At 37.8% G+C, this 19,265-nt stretch overlaps 1 protein-coding gene across 23 annotated transcripts in view; it reads right to left on the bottom strand.

Moving 5' to 3' along the window:
* Window positions 1-19,265, bottom strand: part of Setd5 (SET domain containing 5) — a 74,374-nt gene that overhangs the window by 25,140 nt on the left and 29,969 nt on the right. For 4 of the 23 annotated variants that reach the window (XM_074044316.1, XM_074044322.1, XM_074044334.1 and 1 more), the window contains 15 exons: window positions 18,777-18,963; window positions 14,132-17,952; window positions 13,747-13,852; window positions 13,211-13,419; window positions 12,815-12,873; window positions 12,086-12,264; window positions 11,113-11,151; window positions 7,183-7,425; window positions 6,147-6,295; window positions 5,644-5,761; window positions 4,775-4,884; window positions 3,417-3,666; window positions 2,883-3,005; window positions 1,273-1,527; window positions 146-466 (listed from right to left, as the gene is read on the bottom strand). In XM_074044316.1, coding sequence (XP_073900417.1) covers window positions 146-466; window positions 1,273-1,527; window positions 2,883-3,005; window positions 3,417-3,666; window positions 4,775-4,884; window positions 5,644-5,761; window positions 6,147-6,295; window positions 7,183-7,425; window positions 11,113-11,151; window positions 12,086-12,264; window positions 12,815-12,873; window positions 13,211-13,419; window positions 13,747-13,852; window positions 14,132-14,223 — 2,253 coding nt within the window. In that variant the 5' untranslated portion in view covers window positions 14,224-17,952; window positions 18,777-18,963. Of the gene's footprint in view, window positions 1-145; window positions 467-1,272; window positions 1,528-2,882; window positions 3,006-3,416; window positions 3,667-4,774; window positions 4,885-5,643; window positions 5,762-6,146; window positions 6,296-7,182; window positions 7,426-11,112; window positions 11,152-12,085; window positions 12,265-12,814; window positions 12,874-13,065; window positions 13,107-13,210; window positions 13,420-13,746; window positions 13,853-14,131; window positions 17,953-18,108; window positions 18,209-18,776; window positions 18,964-19,265 lie in introns of those variants that run through there. The other 19 variants (XM_074044321.1, XM_074044325.1, XM_074044326.1 and 16 more) reach the window with 16 other exon arrangements.

Genomic DNA, 19,265 nt, shown 5'->3' with positions numbered 1-19,265 from the left:
AGCTTTGCCTAAAAATAATGGAGCAAAGGATAGTAGGATGGCTTCAGTCTTCTACATCAAAGCATTTTGTCTACGACTTTCAATCCAGTAATACTGGGCCTCTTATTTTATAGCCCATGGCAGACTGAACTTATTCATGGCTTACCTTTTTAGTTTTGGGGTATTTAGATGTAGTACGGTTGACATGAGATCCAGTAATTGTTACTACGGCTGGGTCAGATCCTGTTAATTGTCTATTTTCTCCTGAACTGTCTATACTTCCAGCTTCAGTAGGAGTTACTGAAGTGTTATTTCCTCCCTCTTCCAAGGCAGCTTGTGACAACTCTGCCTGTTGTGCATTGGCCTGCTTCTGGCGCTTTAGTCTTTGGGCTGAACTGGTCCGGTACCGAGAAATTCGACTCTTCGGTCGGGGCCTAGAAGGCTTTGCTGGAGGTGGTTTGGTGACTGGCTTTTCTACAGCAATATCCTGTAACAATACCAGAGTCAAAATGCTCATGAGAAATTCTTATTTATAAAAATTTCAGAGCTTCCTACCCACTTTAAGTATACTGAATGCCTAATGGTGAAAAGGTAAGGATGTATAAATAGTCATTTAAAATCTAATCTTTAAATACAAAAATTATACTTATATTTAAATCAGCTAGAGACTGTAGACAACTATCTGGGTTATTTCTATTTCTAACAAACATCTACAAAATAGGCCAAAAGTCAGTTAAAGGTAGCCACCTTAATCTTAGGGTTCTTAGCAGGGAAGAGAATTCCTTGTGTTTCTTTCTCAGATACTGAGGCTTTAGTTTAAGACTTCAGATTCATGGCAAGGGCAGGAAAAATAGGTGTATCCTGAGAATTCTATGAAAGGTCAGGTACGTAACTGGGCTATAAGGAGGTCCATGAGAGAAACCATTTTTTTTTTTTTTTAAATGTTGGTGGGGATTGAACCAGGAACTTGTGTATGCTACACATGTACTCTACCACTGAGTACACCATCATCCCAGAGATCAAATCATTTCTATGAGCCCACCACCAACAGTTGGCAAAAACAGTATCAAGTTCCATTCCATCAAGTCTGAAGGGGTCTAGTCATTTAAATTTGGACTGTGTATTTCTCCCTGAATCACACAAATCAGTTGATGAAAACCTTAAATGGCTTTACTTACTGTGATATGGGGCAAAGCCAAAAACAATGATTTTAAATGATTCTAAAAGATAAGTAATTGGCATTATCAAAGACAAGGATATGTGTCTAAGCCCCAGAGTCATTTTATCTCTTACCCCTGCTTGGGAAGACCTCCGGGTATTCACACCAATAGTTTGCGGGGTGCTTGGGATGGAAATGTTTGAAGCCAAGTTGCTATTTTCAGACTCAGTGGCCTCAGTCTTTGTCTCTTCTGTAGGAATCTCTGAAGCGGTGGTAGTAATCTCTATGTCACAATTGCTCTGTTCCAAGGGCTGATCCCGCCGTTTCTTTCTTTTCTCTAAGTTTTCAAAAGCATGCATGATGGCTTCAACTTTCCTATCCTCCCGGGTCTAGAAAGAAATAGAATCAGCATGGGAGGAGGCTTCAGTGGGAGTAGGATACAGCCATTTCAGAAATATTATGAATGGAAATTTGTAGAAACTCATTTAACTGAAATGTCACACAACTCTTTGAGAATGTAAGATAAAAATAGAAGCTAAATATTTCATTTTAAATATTGGTTAACAGTTATATAAAAAAAGCAAGGGCCCTAGACCTTTTTGCTTTAGTTATTTTTCAGATAGATCTCATTTTATGCCTGGGCCTGCCTGGACTGTGATCCTATTTAAGCTTCCAGTTTAGCTGGGATGAAAAGAGTGTAATACCATGCCCAGCCTTTTTTATTCATTAAGATGGAGTCTTGAGAACTCTATGCCTGGCTTAGACCGGAACCATGATCCTCCTGATTGCTGCCTCCCAATTATGGGCTTGTGCCACTGTGGCTTTTTTTTTTTTTTTTTTTTGGTCATAGTGCCACTTAGCCATTCTATCCGCTGTGGCTGCCAAAATTCAGTAAGAAAAATAGTCATCAAAACTGTAGGTTCAAAAACCAAGTAAGTTGTCAGTGAACTTCTCATGAGAACAAGTAAGTATGATTGTTTTCAACATAAAAGTAAACAATTCTAATCTGTATGACTTCAGGGATGCTACGGTTTGGATTTGCAAATTCCTTCAAAGGTTCATGTATGGAACAAAGGCTTGATCCCCGTATGACAGAGGCGGTGGGAAACCATAGGAAGTGGAGCCTATTTAGAAGAAGGAGGTCTCGGGGAGCTTGCCTTTCAAGGTTGTATTTTGCCCCTGGTCCCCAGTCTTTTTCTCTGTTTCCTGATGAGTTTTCCTCCACCATGCCCTCTGCCATATTGTTTCTGCCTTGCCACAGGCCCAAAAGCAATTAAACCAGCCAAAAAAGGACTGAAACCTCTGAAACCGTGAGCCAAAATAAAGCTTTTCTTCATAAATTGTTTTTCTCAATTATTTTGTCACGGTAACAGAAAGCTAACACAAAATATTTATTTATTTGTAAATAAAAACAACCCAAACCAAAGACACTCATAAGTCAGAGCAAAATAGTCCCAACATATTTTGGTTTTGATCAGGCACTTTTGAGAAACTAGATTAGAAAGAAACTAGGTTAGAAAGAAATCACTTAAAGCCTCCAGTCTTCAGACTACTACTACATGTGTATCTATGTGTAGGAAAAGAAAACAAAAATTATAATGAACTCTACTTTATGGAATAACACTGAACTGTAATCTCCACATCAAATCAATGAGATAATACAGAAAGTCAGGAAAAGAGAATGATTCATATACTGTAGGTAGCAGGAATCAAAAGGAACAAAGGAATGTTGGATGGTACATACCCGCCTGCTATGAGCTGGGTTCTCCTGGTCATCTATAACCTCTTCTTTTTCTTCTTCTGTTTTTTCTTCTGGATTGTCTACTTCCTTTAAGACAGACGTAATATTAGGCTGCACTCCTAAAATCTGAGAAAAATCAATCTGCTTTATTCTGGTAGCTTAAACTTCCCTAGTAACAAGTTGTAGTGATTTGAAATGTTACTCATGATAACCCCATTCTCTGGACTGAAATCTGTAAAGTACCTAGAGGGATTTCTTTTTTTTTGGGGGGGGGGGGGCAAGTGCGGGAGTGAGAAACCTGCACTGGAAATTAGAAAACCTAGACCTTTGTGCATGCTAGGCAAGTGTTCTACCACTGAGCTACTGAAAAGATATATTTGACATTAAAAACTAAAAGAAAATGAATGAACACATATGTATGTTGATATAAGGAACATTAACTGTGATTACAGCTTCCCTAAAACATGTGGCAACCTGGAATCTACTTGATTTGGAGGACTGTGACCATACCAGTCTAATTTGACCAGGGGAGATTACCTCATGATCAATGGATACAGTTACTTTTTCTGGAACTTCTTGCCGTTGTTGATCACTATTTTCCTCTGGAGCCTCATGCTGCTGTTCCATCTCTAGCTCTTTTCGCCGTGCTTTTCTACGTCTGGTCTCTGCTCCGATGGTGGGTAGACTTGGAAGGGGTGGGAGTGGCAATTCTGCAGCATTGGGATTCCTTTTCTGTATAGGGCAGTTCCGGTTGCCCTTGTGACAGGCACAGTCCACTTTATAATTACTGCTCCAAAGAAACAATAAAAAGTGCCTGTCTCAGTATCCTTGATAAACATGTGTATCAACCATTCATTCTATTACAACATTGGCACAGGAATTTCCTCTTGTATTATCTTTGAATAAATTAAACCAACACATTAGAGAGTTGCTATGAATATTTTAAATTATCTGTATATCCCCAACTCTAAGCCTACATATGGTCAGAGGAAAGGAAAGCAAGACACTAACTAAATGTAATCATTGATAAAGTCTGAAGTAGCTGTATTTATCTTGTGCCCATCACCACTGACACTGAATCCTCACTTTTACTGGATTCTTTTTTTTTTTTTTTTTCAGTACTGTGGTTTGACCTACCAGTCCTTTTCTGTGATTTTTTTTTTTTTTTGAGATAAAGTCTTGCAAACTATTTGCCCAGGCTGGCTTTGAACAGTGATTCTCTAGATCTTTGCCTCCTGAGTAGCTAGGATTACAGGCATGAGCCACTGGGTCTGGCATTCTTTTTTTTTTTGGTGTGTGTGTGTATGTGCAGCCGAACCAAGGCCACTCACATGCTAGGCAAATGCTCGACATTCAGTTGCATCCCCACCCTAGTAACACACTTTCTTCTTATACCTGGGCTAAACATGACTTTACCACCTAACTTCTAAAAAACCATCAAGAGAGAAAAAGCACGTACTCTATGGAACCCATTATAGATTCATCTATGGCTTGTCATCTCTATTTTTCTATATTGCCATATGCAGCTAGATTATGTGGTATGAGTGAATGAGGTGAATCTTTATAATTTACATTCTTTGTGGCCCCTGGTATAAGTGCTCTGAGCATAACAACACATGGTACTGTGGCTTCCAGTATTTCTCATACCTATCCTTTTTGCTATTCTTGCTAAAGAGCCATAACCATTACCTTTGTTAGGGAACTTGTGAGCAGTACCATAAAAGGTACCTAAATCTCTAAAATAAAAATTTTAAGTTGGTATTTCCCTTCACAATTTCTGGGCAGAAATGCATTACTCATGAAAAGATTAAGGAATGCTTGCAGACTTTAACTAGTTGAAAAGCTTTATATATAAGATGAGACCATTCATGTTAGAAAAGTTTTTATAGTCTTACCAGTTACTATACTCATAATCAAATGCAATGGTGACTTCAGCATCCTTGGTGATGGCAGATACAGCATAGATACACAGGTGAATCATTCCATCTGCAATCATGTGCCTTACCTGTGTGAACAAGGCTTATGGTTAGATTTACCCTAAAAAGTATAAATTTTCCATAAAAGGGAAATAAAACCTTTTACATTTAGAGTTATGGTCTGCAATTTAACTCTATTTTTCATGTGAAATTATTACATAGCAAAGTCCTAAAAACTTATGAGTACTTCTTAAGAAAACTTGAGATTTGGAAAGCAAGGCACAATCATTGACAATTTATTTTATTTATGTTTGCTTATTTTTATTTTGTCCTTTTTTAAAACACACCCTTGCCTGCAATAATTTACATCTTAAAAGTTGTTTCTAACACTACAAGAGAATGAAAATTCCTTATCCTGTAAATAAAACTCTGTGGATTACTTTATTGCATTTGACATCGCTACACTGAGTAATAAAATCTGGAAGTACTGAGAACTTCTCACAGAATACTGTTTCCTAAAACCTGTACAAGTGAAATCAAATAGCTTAGGTTGGGCCCAATGACAATTTCATTAGTATAAGCTCAATCGATTCTTATCCAGTCTAGCTCTTTCTTCTTAGCAAATGTGAGCCTGATCTTTTCTATTTCCTCCTTTCCCAAAGAAAATTAATTCCTTGCTCCCAAGTTAGTGTAAAAGTACCATTATTATTATTTTTCATCTCTTGCTATTGAAAGGCTGTAACTATCAGCCACAGACCTTTATGTGAATGAAATTCTCAGACTGCTTCTTCCATTATCTTGTCCTTTGGAGGTTTCATCGAAATGGAAGTTGCTACAGATTATCTTACCTCTGCATTTGGTGTACATGATCTTCTGATGAACCGAGCATCATTACCGAAAGTACGAGCATCCACACACATCTCTACACCATTGAATTTTGAGTAGAAGAGCACAAAGGGATATGGTCTAGGGATATAATTAAAATTCCTGTAATTCTCGACACAAACAAAAACGCCACCCCATGACTCCAAATATGATGCATATGCTGACAGAAGAAGCAGCAATCCTTTGCAATGCCTAAACTTGGAAAACATCACATGCTTGTCTGTTTTTGATTAAAGATCAAGTACAAAGCAAGGAATGCTGGGCTTGGAAAGGAGTCATTGCCATTTTATATACCAAATAATTTGCAGATTTATTTGCACTTCTCTACAAATAGCTGAGAGGCATAAGCTTATGTGAATTGTTAGCTTTTTCCCAAGAGTAGTCTATCAACCAGGATGACTTTTATAGCAATACTGGTCATTCAGAACTGTGTTAACCCTCAGTGCTCAATGAATGATGCTCTTACTTTTTGAAGAAATGCCCATTGACCTCAAATTGCTGCCGTAACATGACTTTCCCGCGATACTCTATTATAAGAGTATCCAAAGCCAAATCTCTTGCAGCCCTCAGGATTTTACGGTGCTTTTGAACACGAGTGACTCTTCCCAGCTGTAACTGAATAAAACCAGAGTGTTAACATTAAAAGAATAGCAACAGCAGCATAGCAAACATTTAAAATATTTCACAGTTGTTGAAAAGACACCAAAAATTTCAGGCTTTATCTATATATGTTATTTAGCTGATGACCAGAAAAATTTGAAGTTGATAGAAGCTGGGCTTTTTTTTTTTTTCTCCAGGAACTTCATCTACTCAACCTGCCATACCAGAAAAGGTAAGAAAAGATCAAACAGAAGTACAAGATTAGGATTTTTTGTGGTTCTACATCTGATTTAAGAATGAGATTAGCTTTCTATAAAAAGCTCAACATTCTAATTCAGGCTGTATAAAATTTTCCATCCTAAATCAACTACTTTTTTATTTTTATATTTTTTGGGAGTACTAGGGTTTGAACTCAGGGCCTCACATTAGGCAGGTGCTCTACCACTTGAGCCACTCCACCAGCCCTCACCTACTTAGTGATTAATAAAAAGTAGTTAAAATCTATAATCGGACAGTGTTTAGCTAACATAATCTGCTTTTGGCTAAAGATGATCAAGAGTTGGCTAGTCTAGCCTGGCGCCAGTGGCTCATGCCTGTAATCCTAGCTACTCAGGAGGCAGTGATCAGGAGGATCACAGTTTGAAGCCAGCCTAGGCAAACAGTTCTCGAGACCCTATCTCAAAAAGCAAACAAAACCCCCTCCACAAAACAAAACCATCACAAAAATAGGGCTGGTGGAGTGGCTGAAGATATAGACCCTGAGTTCAAGCCCCATTACCAAAAAAAAAAAAAAAAAATCCGCTAGTTTGTTATCCTAAAGCCTCATACATCTAGAAAAAGTTAATTACGTCCTGGATCTAAAAATCACAACTCCTCAGAGCCTTTAACTCTTTAGTCCTTACCTGCATTTGGGAACCAATAACTGTATTATTACAGGCCAATTCAGTCTTATTAATAGTGTCTAAAATAGCAGGTTTGCCCACAAATTCCTTGTTAGAATGTAGATGTTGTTCAAGGGCGTTCTGTACATCTGCACTGTACTGATTAGTGAAAGCTTCTTCATATTGATCAGTCCATAGTCTTATCCGATTTTCCCAGCCCTCAGTTGTATTTTCATCTAAATTCTGTGCTTCAGAGGGAGAATTCTGTAGAGAACAAAGGTCAAGTAGGTTAGCAGAGTCTATGCTTAAAAATGGGGAGGAAGGGATAGGGAAAAACTTTTATTTTCACTTGGCAGTTGGTGTACCATAAAAGAGTAATAGACCAGGAGTCAGGGCATCTGGCTTCTATTAGTTTTATTATCAATGAACTGTGAGGGCTTGGACAACTTTTTAAACTCATCTCATCACTGATTTTCTGACTATTTTTAAGTCATAAAAATCATTTTTGTTTCCATTAAAAGACTTTATCAGCCGGGTACCAGTGGCTCAGGCCTGTAATCCTAGCTACTCAGGAGGCAGAGATCAGGAGGATTGAGGTTTGAAGCCAGCCCAGGCAAACAGTTCCTAGAAAAAAACCCTTCACAAAGAAGGAATGACGGAGTAGCTCAAGGTGTAGGCCCTGAGTTCAAGCCCCAGTACTGCAAAACAAATACATAAATAAGAAAATAAAAGACTCGCACTCATCAAATTTGTAAGAAAATTTTTATAAAAAGTAACAATACCGGTATCTCAAATTCTCATATTATTTTTTCCCTTCCTTTCTTTTTGGTTGTGGTACTGGAGTTTGAACTCAGAACCTCCTCCTTGCTAGGAAGGCACTTTTACAACTTGAACAATGCCCCCAGCTCCATACTTATCAATACTTATTGTTTATCTGTGTTAGTGTGACAGTCCAAACTCGTTTTAGTACTCTTCAGAATGATTTTGTTTTCGTGGCACTTATTATTTTCCTTATGTAACTAATAGTTGTTCATAATCTTATCACCCACAGACAAAGTTATCACTTGGGAGCATGTCCCTCTAGCACTTTTTATTTTAAAGAATTTATACAGTCACATTCTAAATAATCTGAATAGGTGAAGTGAGGAGGTGGGTGGGTAGAGGAAATATAGAAAATATTTGAGAGGTAGATAGGTGCTTTCCTATAGTCCTCTAAGAAAACCACTGCCCTCTATGGTGACAGTACTGAGAAAAAAAATATGTATCTAAGCAACAGCATCCTGAACAGTTTATTATGTGTTTGAGCTTCAGAGACACAGCTTAAATCTGGGACATGTTTTGCAAGGTGTTTTAAAGTACCAGCAAACAAACACACTGATAGTGATGATACACTATTGATCAATTAGAAGGTAAAGACATTATAGTAAACAAAGCTACCTGAAATTAAATGTCCACCACTTAACTTTCAAAAGCATAACAAACTGAAGTACACTTTCCATGAATGGTACAGAAAACACTGATGCCTATTATTACAAATGTTTCTTCACCACCTTTGCATCACTATTGTTGATTTATTGCTATCTACTATCCTCTCTCCAAGGAACAGAAAAATGTGAAAAAATGTTAACACTTTTCACTAGAGTAAAAAAGACTGAATAATAAGCCAAAGGGGTTGAGGAAACATCTACAAAGCCAACACAACAGTGAATAGAACCTGCTTGTGGTTTCCAGTAGAAGCTAAGCAAAAGAGTTTACAAAACCTGAGAGTTAAGGGTGCTAATAAGATTGGGCATTAGAAGTGCCCAAGCAGTATTCTAGCATTAAGCACTGAGTATCAATTACTAAATTTATGACTTGCTAAACTTACTGTATTTTAGAAGCCTCTGTCACTTTATTAGACATTGTTCACTAATATGAACCTGTGTTTGCTACTCTGTTGTCCCATCATCCTTTGGGGCACTGGAGACCCCACATTAGTGGCTTTAGTGCAGTGGCTCTTAATTGGGGGTAATTTTTCCCTCTGGACACATGTGGTAATACTGAAGACATTTTTGATTAACCACAACTTGTATGTGTGTTTGACTGCATCTGGAGGGTAGATGCCAGGGATACTGCTAAATATTCTATAATGCAACGGATAATTCTTTTTATAGTACAGAATTACTTCGGCCAGAATGTCAACAGTGTAGAAACAACACTAGTTTCCAGTTAACAAAGCTCTTGACTTTCAAATTAAAAATTCAAACTACAAAAAATTTTCCCGCTCTTATAGCATCTACCTGGATCTTTGATGGAGATTTTTTTGTGTGTATGCAGCACTAGGGTTTGAATCCAGGGCCTCTCACATGCTAGGCCTGTGCTCTACCACTTCAGCCAGTACTTTTTTTTTTTTTTTTTTTGCTTTCATTATTATTCAGGTAGGGTCTTGGGCTGGATTAAGACCTTGATCCTCCTCCTTACTCTCCTGAGTAGCTGGGATCACATGTGTTCACCACCATGCCCAGCTTGTTAAGACACTATCTCAGGCTGGCCTTGAACCTAGAACCTCCTGATCGCTGCTTGTAAGGAGAAGCTTGGATTATAGGCCTCAGCCACTGTGCCCAACCTGGTTGAGTTTTTATTGGCATAAAATTTATAACTCAATTTAGAACTAGGAAGTAACAATACAAAGCAACTACTACTTATTTTATCTAAATTTTAACACATCTGTGGGGCTGTCAATTTTCTGCAACTGTAAACAAAACTTGAGGTTTATGCGCAGTTTTCTGGGAGAGCAAGTTGATACTTTTTAAAAAGGTCTGAATCTCTGCAAGTAAATTACAACTGGGATCAGGTCTACAGTCACCCCAAAAGTCTATTTAGGGGCCCTTTTTAGCAAATGAGACAAAATAAAAGAACTTAAAGCAAACTTGGCTATTTGCAGGAGCAAATAAAGAAATAATGATTAACTTGTATTTCAAAATACAACCCAGGCACCTGGTGCTCTGTGGCTCCAAGTCTTCTCAAATCTACAGAAGGTGATAACTTCAAACTTCAGATAAAATACCACCTATAATCTTTGATAACATCAATTGTATTGATGCTCCACGTTAATATAAAGTAATCTTAATAAAGATTATTCTCACTTAAGATTTTAATGTTTATACCATATAACCACCAACTGGAAAGATCCTTTACACATTCCAGGATACAAACTTACAGAAATAAACTAGAACTGAATTCTAACTAAAACCTTTGATGCCATAACTCATGATTTTGTAGGTATGCTGTTCTCTTACATATATGTAAGTAAAAGAAGATACTAGATAGTATAATCACATTTCCTTTCAGCAAACTGTTTTTGATCAACAGCACCTAAATGTCCTCTTTAAACAATGCAAATAATTTTACTATTCTCCAGCCTCTTTACAAAATCATGTCTCATAACCTCTTTTACTTGATAACTGAAGGAACATGAGTCTTTTCCACCAAATAGATACACCAGAAAAACAACAGTTCAATTCCAATAAGACTAATTCCTATCAATAATACAACTTTCCTGCTAATAAGCTGTTATTTCTAACTGGTGACTAAAAGCTCACATGGTGCTAAGGTGGGTGTACAAGACATCCTGTATTGTTAAGAGAAACTTCACTCCTGAGGTTGAACTCAATCACAGCAACAAAGCACATTAGCCTCATTTTGTATGCCAAAATGTCACTTATTCCCCAGAAAAGCAGCTAATAAAAAAACCAATAAATTAATGCTGATTACAAAAATGGAAAATATTTCAGAAAATGGCCAAGAAAATCTACTTTGGAGAAAAGTTCTATGAAAACTGAATGGCAACAATTACAAACTAATGAAAAGCAGACTCCAAGATTCCCAGACCATCAATGTCAGGAAAGAAGCTGACCAAAATGCAAGATCACAATGAAGTAAAACACAGCATCAGGGAAGATTACCCCTTACCTTCATCCGCAAGGACTTCCGGGATCCCTCTCGAAATGCCTATCCCAAAGAGGAAAACAAGTAGAACAAAACAAAACTTGGTACCAAGATTGACAGTTAAACCTATGTGAGACTAAAACTAAGGCACGAACTAGTGTTCTATTCTGTCCCCTTTTCAATTCATAACAAGTGTAATGGAATTCCCCAAAACTATTAGCAAGAATAGGGGTAAGCCCAAGGCCAATGAATACTAATTCTAATACGTTATGGTAGAGTTAGGTAACTAACAGGGAAGAGCATGCACGACTTAATCCTGTATACACACTTGACACTAACAGAAAAAGTAATTAAAACACCGTAAGTTACAGATTTATCAGTTTTGAAATTAAGAAGGAAACAAAGACCAATCCCCCTTTACAAGGGGTGGGCAAGTCACCTAGGAGCAACACAGTTGCTGTGATGGGGAAGAAAGAACACTAAACAGAAGAGGTTTCTCCTGGAAACTTTTTAGTTGAGAATACAGGAAAGTGACCACCACACTAAGGAAGCCTAGACCATTCAAGAGATGTTTCCTGATTTGTCTTTTTTAGGAACAAGGATAAACAATCAACCTGATGACATGAGGCGGGCATGTTACCAGGAGAAGAATTTCAAACTGCTTTGGGACTGAAAGGTGGGGAGATACTGTAAGGATACTAGAAGCCTAGACTTGAGGCTGAAACACAGGGGCTTATACCAGGCAGGGCTGGAATTTCATATCTGGGATGGGGATTGGAGTAAAACAAACTTTGAGCCAATGGTGATGGTATGGTGTGGTAGAAGAGAAGTTGGTCTATATGTACGTAACACAGATTAGCTGATTTTTCCAAGTAGAGCAAAAGTGGCTCTTCAAATAACCAGATCACAAGTCTTAAAAGAATTTTGGTGCATTCTTGCTCCAAAATTTGAGCTATTTCACATGTAATTCTATTTAAGGTATTTTTACCCTCCATACCTTGATTTTCTTCGTCTTTGGTGCTGCACGACCCTTTTCTGGACTCTTTTTCCGCTTCTTGGGTTTGGTTCTTCTAACAGTTAAGGTGATACTTGTAGGTGTGTGCTGTGTTGCTGTATACAACACAGTGGAAGGAGAAAGCTCCTCATCCCAGCTTTCTGTTGCACTGCTATCCCCACCTGAAAAAAGGTGGTTTCACAGTTCAGGTACTAACAGTCTGAAAAGTATACTAACAGCAGATTTTGAGCCAAAACCCCCTAGCACAGCTTACTTCTTTGTTTTTATTAGTTTTTCCTTTTTATTTTGATGTTACTGAGGTTTGAATTCAGGGCTTCATGCTTGCTGGCCAGGTACATTAACCACTCAGTTATGACCTGCATTCCGGCATACACCTTTAGATGGGTCCCATTATCTGGTAAGATGTTACTTCTACTGCCTCAAATTGCAACAATCTGAGACTGGATAATTTGAAGAAAAGGGATTCTTTTGTGTGTATGTGTGTGTGTGTGTGTGTTCACAAAGAATACATTGATCGCTATAGGACTAAAATGCTCTTTCCATATACGTTTAATTTACAATGACAGAACTATACAATGTTCTTGAAAGGACCTCTCTCTTCCCATGAAAAAAAGTAGGCACCATGGGAACTTGTAACAAATTCTTGAGAGAATACTTCAAATCACAAAATGTTTACAAGTCAAAATGTGGACTTCAACATTTTCTGCTTACCTGATATGTTGTCCTGCTTCCGCCGATGAAGTCTAATAACCTTCCCCCTGCTCATTCCCCTAAAGAGGGAAAATAAACTTAAAGTAGTCCTTCCAACAGCATGCAGCACATCGTAACACACACGGGAGAAGTGTCTCTGCATATTCTACCCCTCCCTCCCACCTACCAAATGTTTCCAGGACATTAAATTTCATATCAAATTCAATAGCTTTAACATCAATCTCTCATTCCTTGTTGTCAGCAATTCTCACCTAGTGCAGAGAATTCGAGCCAAGGAGCACTAAGGAATCATCTACATTAACAAACACAAGAAAGAATACTTTGAGCTTTTCCCTACTAATAAGAAACCCTAATCCCAGCAACCCAGGCTTGAATTTAGATGGAACAGGATCTTACCTGCACTTGTCACAGTTGAGAAGGAAGCCATCCTGAGAAAGACCACAAGGACACCAGGTAGGAACAGTCTCTCCTTCAGAGTTCGGGCTGTCTCCACAGCGTTCCTCTACGGGCGACGGCAGGCCATTCAGGTCAGAACGAGGGATGATCGTCTGGACAGGGGGAGAAGCAGGAGGTGTCGGAGGAGGAGGGGCTCCGTAATTATGATCCTGAAAATAAGATTTTTTAAATCAACAGTGTCCAAACACTGGCCCCTCTCTCCCCTAAAGTATGGTACATATGGAAAGAAAGAAGAAAGCAGTACCCTTCGTTTTTTTGGCTTCAACCAGGAAAGTGATAAAACAAAATGCCAAGGTCAACTGGGACATAAAAACAAGAACAATGATGCAGGGCTAGACGTCCGCTGGAGGCAGGGAAGTGCAAAAGGGGCAACTTCATCATGCTGCATATAAACATTTCAAGAAAGTCACAATGTATAAGAATGGATTACACTCCAGGAAGATCACTGCTCTGGAGAGAAACAAATGCATACTCACAGCATAAGGCAGTCCTCGACACCCATGCCTCTGAGTGGTCCCATAATTATGAGTGGAATACACGCTCTTCTCATTAACTGCTGGACTAGCCTCCACAGATTCAGGGCTGCACAAAGGCGAAAAGCAATGCATGATAGCGTAACACCTCATCTTCCCTTCAACTAACAGTTCACTTCCCATTCTAACCCCTTTTCTTTCCACAACCACCAGCCACTAGAATAAGAAAGAACTCAGTGAAACAATCTGATTAACATAACTAAGCCTATAAACAACAGTAGGAGTGTTACTGATGTGGATTTGTGTGTAACATGAAGCCAGTACAGGCAGATGTCTCAAGGCAGGCACCTGGGATACAAGGTGTCCCTAATGACAAACACAAACGTACCAGCTGAGCGGGGAGTTTCCCCTAGAGAAGCCACTCTGGGCTGGTTTAGACTCAGAACTATTCTTCTTAATTGGATCTCTTAATACTTCCATGAAACCTCACATGACATTTGCAGTGAGTGAGATGATGAAAGTGCCTTCTGCACTGCCCCAGGGACCAGGCCCTCTTCCATTCACTACCAAGACAGGATACCCTGAAGAAAGTACAGGTAAAAACAATGGCATCTTATATTTATCACACCTCTCATCTTGATGAACACCCAAATACCTTTCACATATTAGAGTAATAATTTCTCATCTAACAATGACATGCAAGCACATCATGGATACAGTTATTTAACAGCTGCATGGTAATATCATAAGACTTTAAAATAATCAAAACTGAACTTCAAAGTTTTATTAGTCTAGTGACAAACTGTAACAATAGTAGCAGCTATCATTGTGAATCACCTATTATTTGCTTTACATATACTCAGTAATTTAATTTCTGCAATCATTAAATATGGCACCCATTTTTATAGAGAGGAAATAAAGTTGAGGTGGTGAGAGTACATTATTTCCCCCAGGGTCATACACTGACAGAGCCATAATTTAAAACAACTCCTCACTCCTAAGCTTGTACCCTTTTCCACTATGCCTTGTTTGAAAACCAGAATAAAATTCTATCTTTAAAGAAAACTACTTGAGACCTTTACTAACCAGAACTAATAAGAAGTTTGGTTTGGGATTTTTCTGTATCCTCAATTAGTGGAAAGTAAATTATTCAGGCACAATTTATTATTATAAAACAACGAGAAATATATTCAAATGAGTAAATTTAATATTAAATGGCATAAGATGGTCAAGGATAAAATTGAAGTTTTTTTTTTAGAAAAAAAGAACTTCAACTTTAACTGTTACCTGGTTAGGTTTTGGGGGAATTTTGAATATTAAGGATTATAATTATAATTCAGCAGAACTGAAAATGTATTTTCTGTAATTTATATTAAGTAAATGGAGATTAACAAATTACAAACTCCAAGGAATAGCATAATTCAACCTTAGAGATCAATGGGTCTTTTAAGAAGACATAATTCATACTGTTTGCTTGAGATAACATTTTTCCTGCTTCAAGATATACAATATATGGCAGTCAGCAGGAATAAAGTGTGCAATTCAATGTAGCACATCAATTGAGAAGTGTGGGATAAAAGAAAATTCTGAGGTATGTATCCAACTCACCCAGTTTTATGCTCCAAAACTGTGAGAAGGGGTCTTATTAATAACAGCAAAGGTAATTTCTAGGTGAAGAAGAACTTTAGACACAGGAAAGTATTTTCTGTTAGTGAAGTGCATGCATTTTATTATTTGACAGTGTCTGTAAGATGGGAACTGGGGGGAAGGGGAGATATATCAAGAATGCAGGTCAGTATTCTTGAGAAAAGATGATCTGAACATGGCTCACAGAGAGGCAATCAGGTCCGATATTAGGAAACAGGTGAGGTTTCCTAAATGAAACCAAAGCCAGACAAGCATTAATAAAATGAATTTAGTTTCTGTGATGGACAGTTAAAAGAAAATAATGGATTTATACATAGTTAATTTACTTGGTGCACTACTAAACAAATATTCCAAAGAGCTGCACATATTTTATATAGATTTTGTACCATTAAACACATGGGGTGAGACATGACAGTTGTTTATTAGAAATGGAGTTTTTTTTTGGGGGGGTGGTAAAAAGGAAAGCTGCATGAAATAAAAGATGGCCATGGAGATGGAGCTATGTTGGTTATATCTTACCCATCTCCAAACTGGGTAAATATGAACATATGCACTTCATGTGCAAGTCTAGGGAATAAAAATAAAATGTATATTGCGGAGGTTAACAGGCCATCCTACTGCTCAGTACTATCTAGTTAAGCACAGCATTTACTATATTGCTATGCATAACCAATCTAAAGTTTAAAATTGTATGTTTTGATATAGAAACTTTATAATTTCCTTATCAGTTACTAAATACACAAGTTAGATGTTGACAGGTAACTAAAATATTTATTAAAACATTTCTTGACATACATATCAATTCTCATCTCTATTTTAAAATGGGTTAAAAATTTAAGAGTATTAGGGGCAAGGGGCACAGCTCAGTGGTAGAATGCTTATCTAACAGGTATGAGAACTGTTTGTTCGATCCCCACCAGTGAAAAAACAAAAACAAAACAAAAAGTATTAAGATTAGATGTCTTTATCAGACAACCACTTTATGCAAATATAATTGTATCCTTTTTTCTTCTATGACTGAATTGCTGTAAAAGTTGAGCACATATAGAGAAACCAGGCTCACAACATATATACTCCATCAATCGTGTTCTAAGTACAATATACAATCTGCTGCTATAATGTCACCTTTTAGAAGATGACTAAAATTCTGCCACGGTAGAGTTGGAAATCCAGAAAAATCTTTCCTCCTTTTATTATGTCTGAAAGTTTTCCTATTAGTATCCCCCCACGCCAAACAAAAAGAAAAAGCAGATTGCGTATCGATGCTGGGAGATTTAAAATCCCATGAGATGAGGTCTAGGTCTTTCCTTGGTTGAGTATGTTGCCCTTTGTACTAGGTTTAATCTTAGGATTGCTAAGAACAATGAAGTAAGCATGATGAAGCACTGACAATTATCATTAATAATTTAACAGCACATAACCTAATGATTGATGTTCTATTCCTTTATAGAAAGAACTACCAGAAGAATGTGAAATTAGTTGTGACTATAGTAACAGAAGTTGTCTGGAGATAGTGGATGAAAATGTTGAGGAAATCCTGGAATATGACAGTGAAGTCAAATATGTACACCCAGAAGGATTTTCCTTTCTGCATTTACTCTGGGTTCCCCACAACATTTATGGGCATTTATTGCTACAATCTAGGGAAAATACCAATTTTAAGAGTAACTGCTTTGGGTATTTTTCTTATCTACTAATTTCAAACTTATTGGTTTAATCTCTTTGTTGAAATTTCTCACAAATGTTAATGTTGTCTACCTGTACAATCTCTCAACAGATGGTAGCAGGTTAATAACTGATTTTATACTACTGGGCTATCTATTAATGTAGGAAACTTTGAAATACTTTATTTGGGGAGACTGTTATAAAACTCAAAGTCCTAGCTAATGGCATAACTAAATCTCTTTGGCATGTAAAAAGACCAAAACCACCCCAACAAAATAGTAAAAGAATATAAGAAAAGCCTTTTAGGAAGGAACAGAATCCACCCCTCCTTCCCTATTTCCCCCTCCCTCCTTTTTTTTTTTTTGTTAATAAATATATGAATAAGCTTGAGAACTGCTTTCAATTCTAGACTATCCCAGAGAATACAATTTCCTAAGGTAGTTTTAAGTTTTCCTTGTTAAGGAACCCAACGAACAGGTAACAGTAGGTGCCCTTACGAAGAAATATATATACTGTTTAATAATATTCTCAGTTTTAAGGAAGAAAACCACTATTAATTAGGGATGCCGTTCAACCCAGAATTCTGGTACAGTTGCTTTTCTTTGCTGAAGGGGAAGAATCCCCAAGGACTGTGAAAATGGCAAGAGAAACGGGAATTAGAGCAACACCCACCTCACTCAAGAAGTGGCTGTGGGATCAAGAGTCTGAACTGGACCTGAACATATTCAAAACACCAGGATTTTTCCAGCCCAGACCCTAATCCCTGGTACTGCCTGGAATAGACTTGGCTTCTGGGGGTGTGCTGCCCCCTAGGCCCCTTGGGTCTCTTTCGCTGGACTTTCACATCCTGGTGTAGTGCCACTTCGTCTTGAAAGGTAGGGGGCTTCCACTTCCTTTCTGTAAGCAAGGAAGATTGGGTACAAGGGAGGTAAAAGGACAAGAGGGGGAATCTGTGAGCAGGGGGAATCTTGGACAACTTAAAAAAGGGAAACAAAAGGCTAAAATTTTAAAAACTGAGTAATATATAATGTTGTATATATAATGAAGGCCTACCTTCATTGTCATTTGGCATTTAAATTCTTCAAGAACTGAGAGAGTCTATTTTAGGGATTGGGCTTTTCGACAAACTCTGAATTCCTAATGCTGCTCTTAGCTGAAAAAAAAGTTTGGTACCACTGATTTTGAAGGTCCTCTTTCTAGGCAGTGAATATTATAAAAAGCAGATATATACTGCTCTCCATGCTTTCTACCCCAAAAGTCAGAAGGTCTATAGAACCTGCCCATATAAAGTTTTAGCCCCTTTACTCTACAATAATGGGAAGTACATAGGAAGAGGCCTTCAAAGAAAATCAGTTGGAAAGAAAACCACCTTATCTCCCTCCATCAGAATAATCATTAACTCTACAGAAGCAGGTAATGACACCTACTTTATTTCAATCTCCCACTCCCATTAAAACAAAGGAAAATGTAATCACTACTTTGCAATTTTGAGTCTCTTACTTACCCAGAAATCCCCCACCCCCAAAAAAGTTTCTTTCCACCCCCTTCTAATCCCCCTTTCCCTCCAGCTTCTATGGGAGGAAAAGGGCAAGGTCAAATGTTGCTTATAGTGGGATAGGTTTTGGTTAAGAAACTACTACACAGATCTCATTAACTACCCATAAGAAAACTGTTTCCATACAAAATGGTAATGTACCTACTACCTAGGAATTAGCACTTACTCTGATCCAGCAGCCATATCTGAGTAGGATGTATCTGGTGTGGTGACTCCCAGAGGGATTGCAATGCTCATGACGTCCAACACAGCAAAGAGTGGAAATCACGGGGTCCAATTAATGGAGACTAACCACTCTGGGAGTGGGGGTGAGCTGCAGAGCCTCAGCCAACATGTTATGGACATGAGGAATCCTGCCACAGAAAAGGAAAACAGCTAGCATTCATATAGTTCTTAAATTTATCCTAAATGTTAAGAGTAATTTTATGGGTTGTTTATTTTTAAACGAGACTTCTAAAACAAAATTATAAATTCTTTGTTCACTATGTACTGTATTTCATTAATGTTCCACAAAGTATGATAGCTAAAATTTATACTTATTTTTATTTTTAGTTTTTTTCTTTTAACCCAGAAGGAAAGTAATAATCTGCCTAGCTAACAATCATATTTCCGCCATTCTCTAACCCCAGTGAACAAAAGTTCAGGCGATGTAGGA

This window comes from Castor canadensis, chromosome 10, assembly GCF_047511655.1.
Source record: "Castor canadensis chromosome 10, mCasCan1.hap1v2, whole genome shotgun sequence".
Taxonomy (NCBI): domain Eukaryota; kingdom Metazoa; phylum Chordata; class Mammalia; order Rodentia; family Castoridae; genus Castor; species Castor canadensis.
Note: the sequence above shows the minus strand (reverse complement) of the source record. Positions and strands in the feature narration are given on the sequence as shown.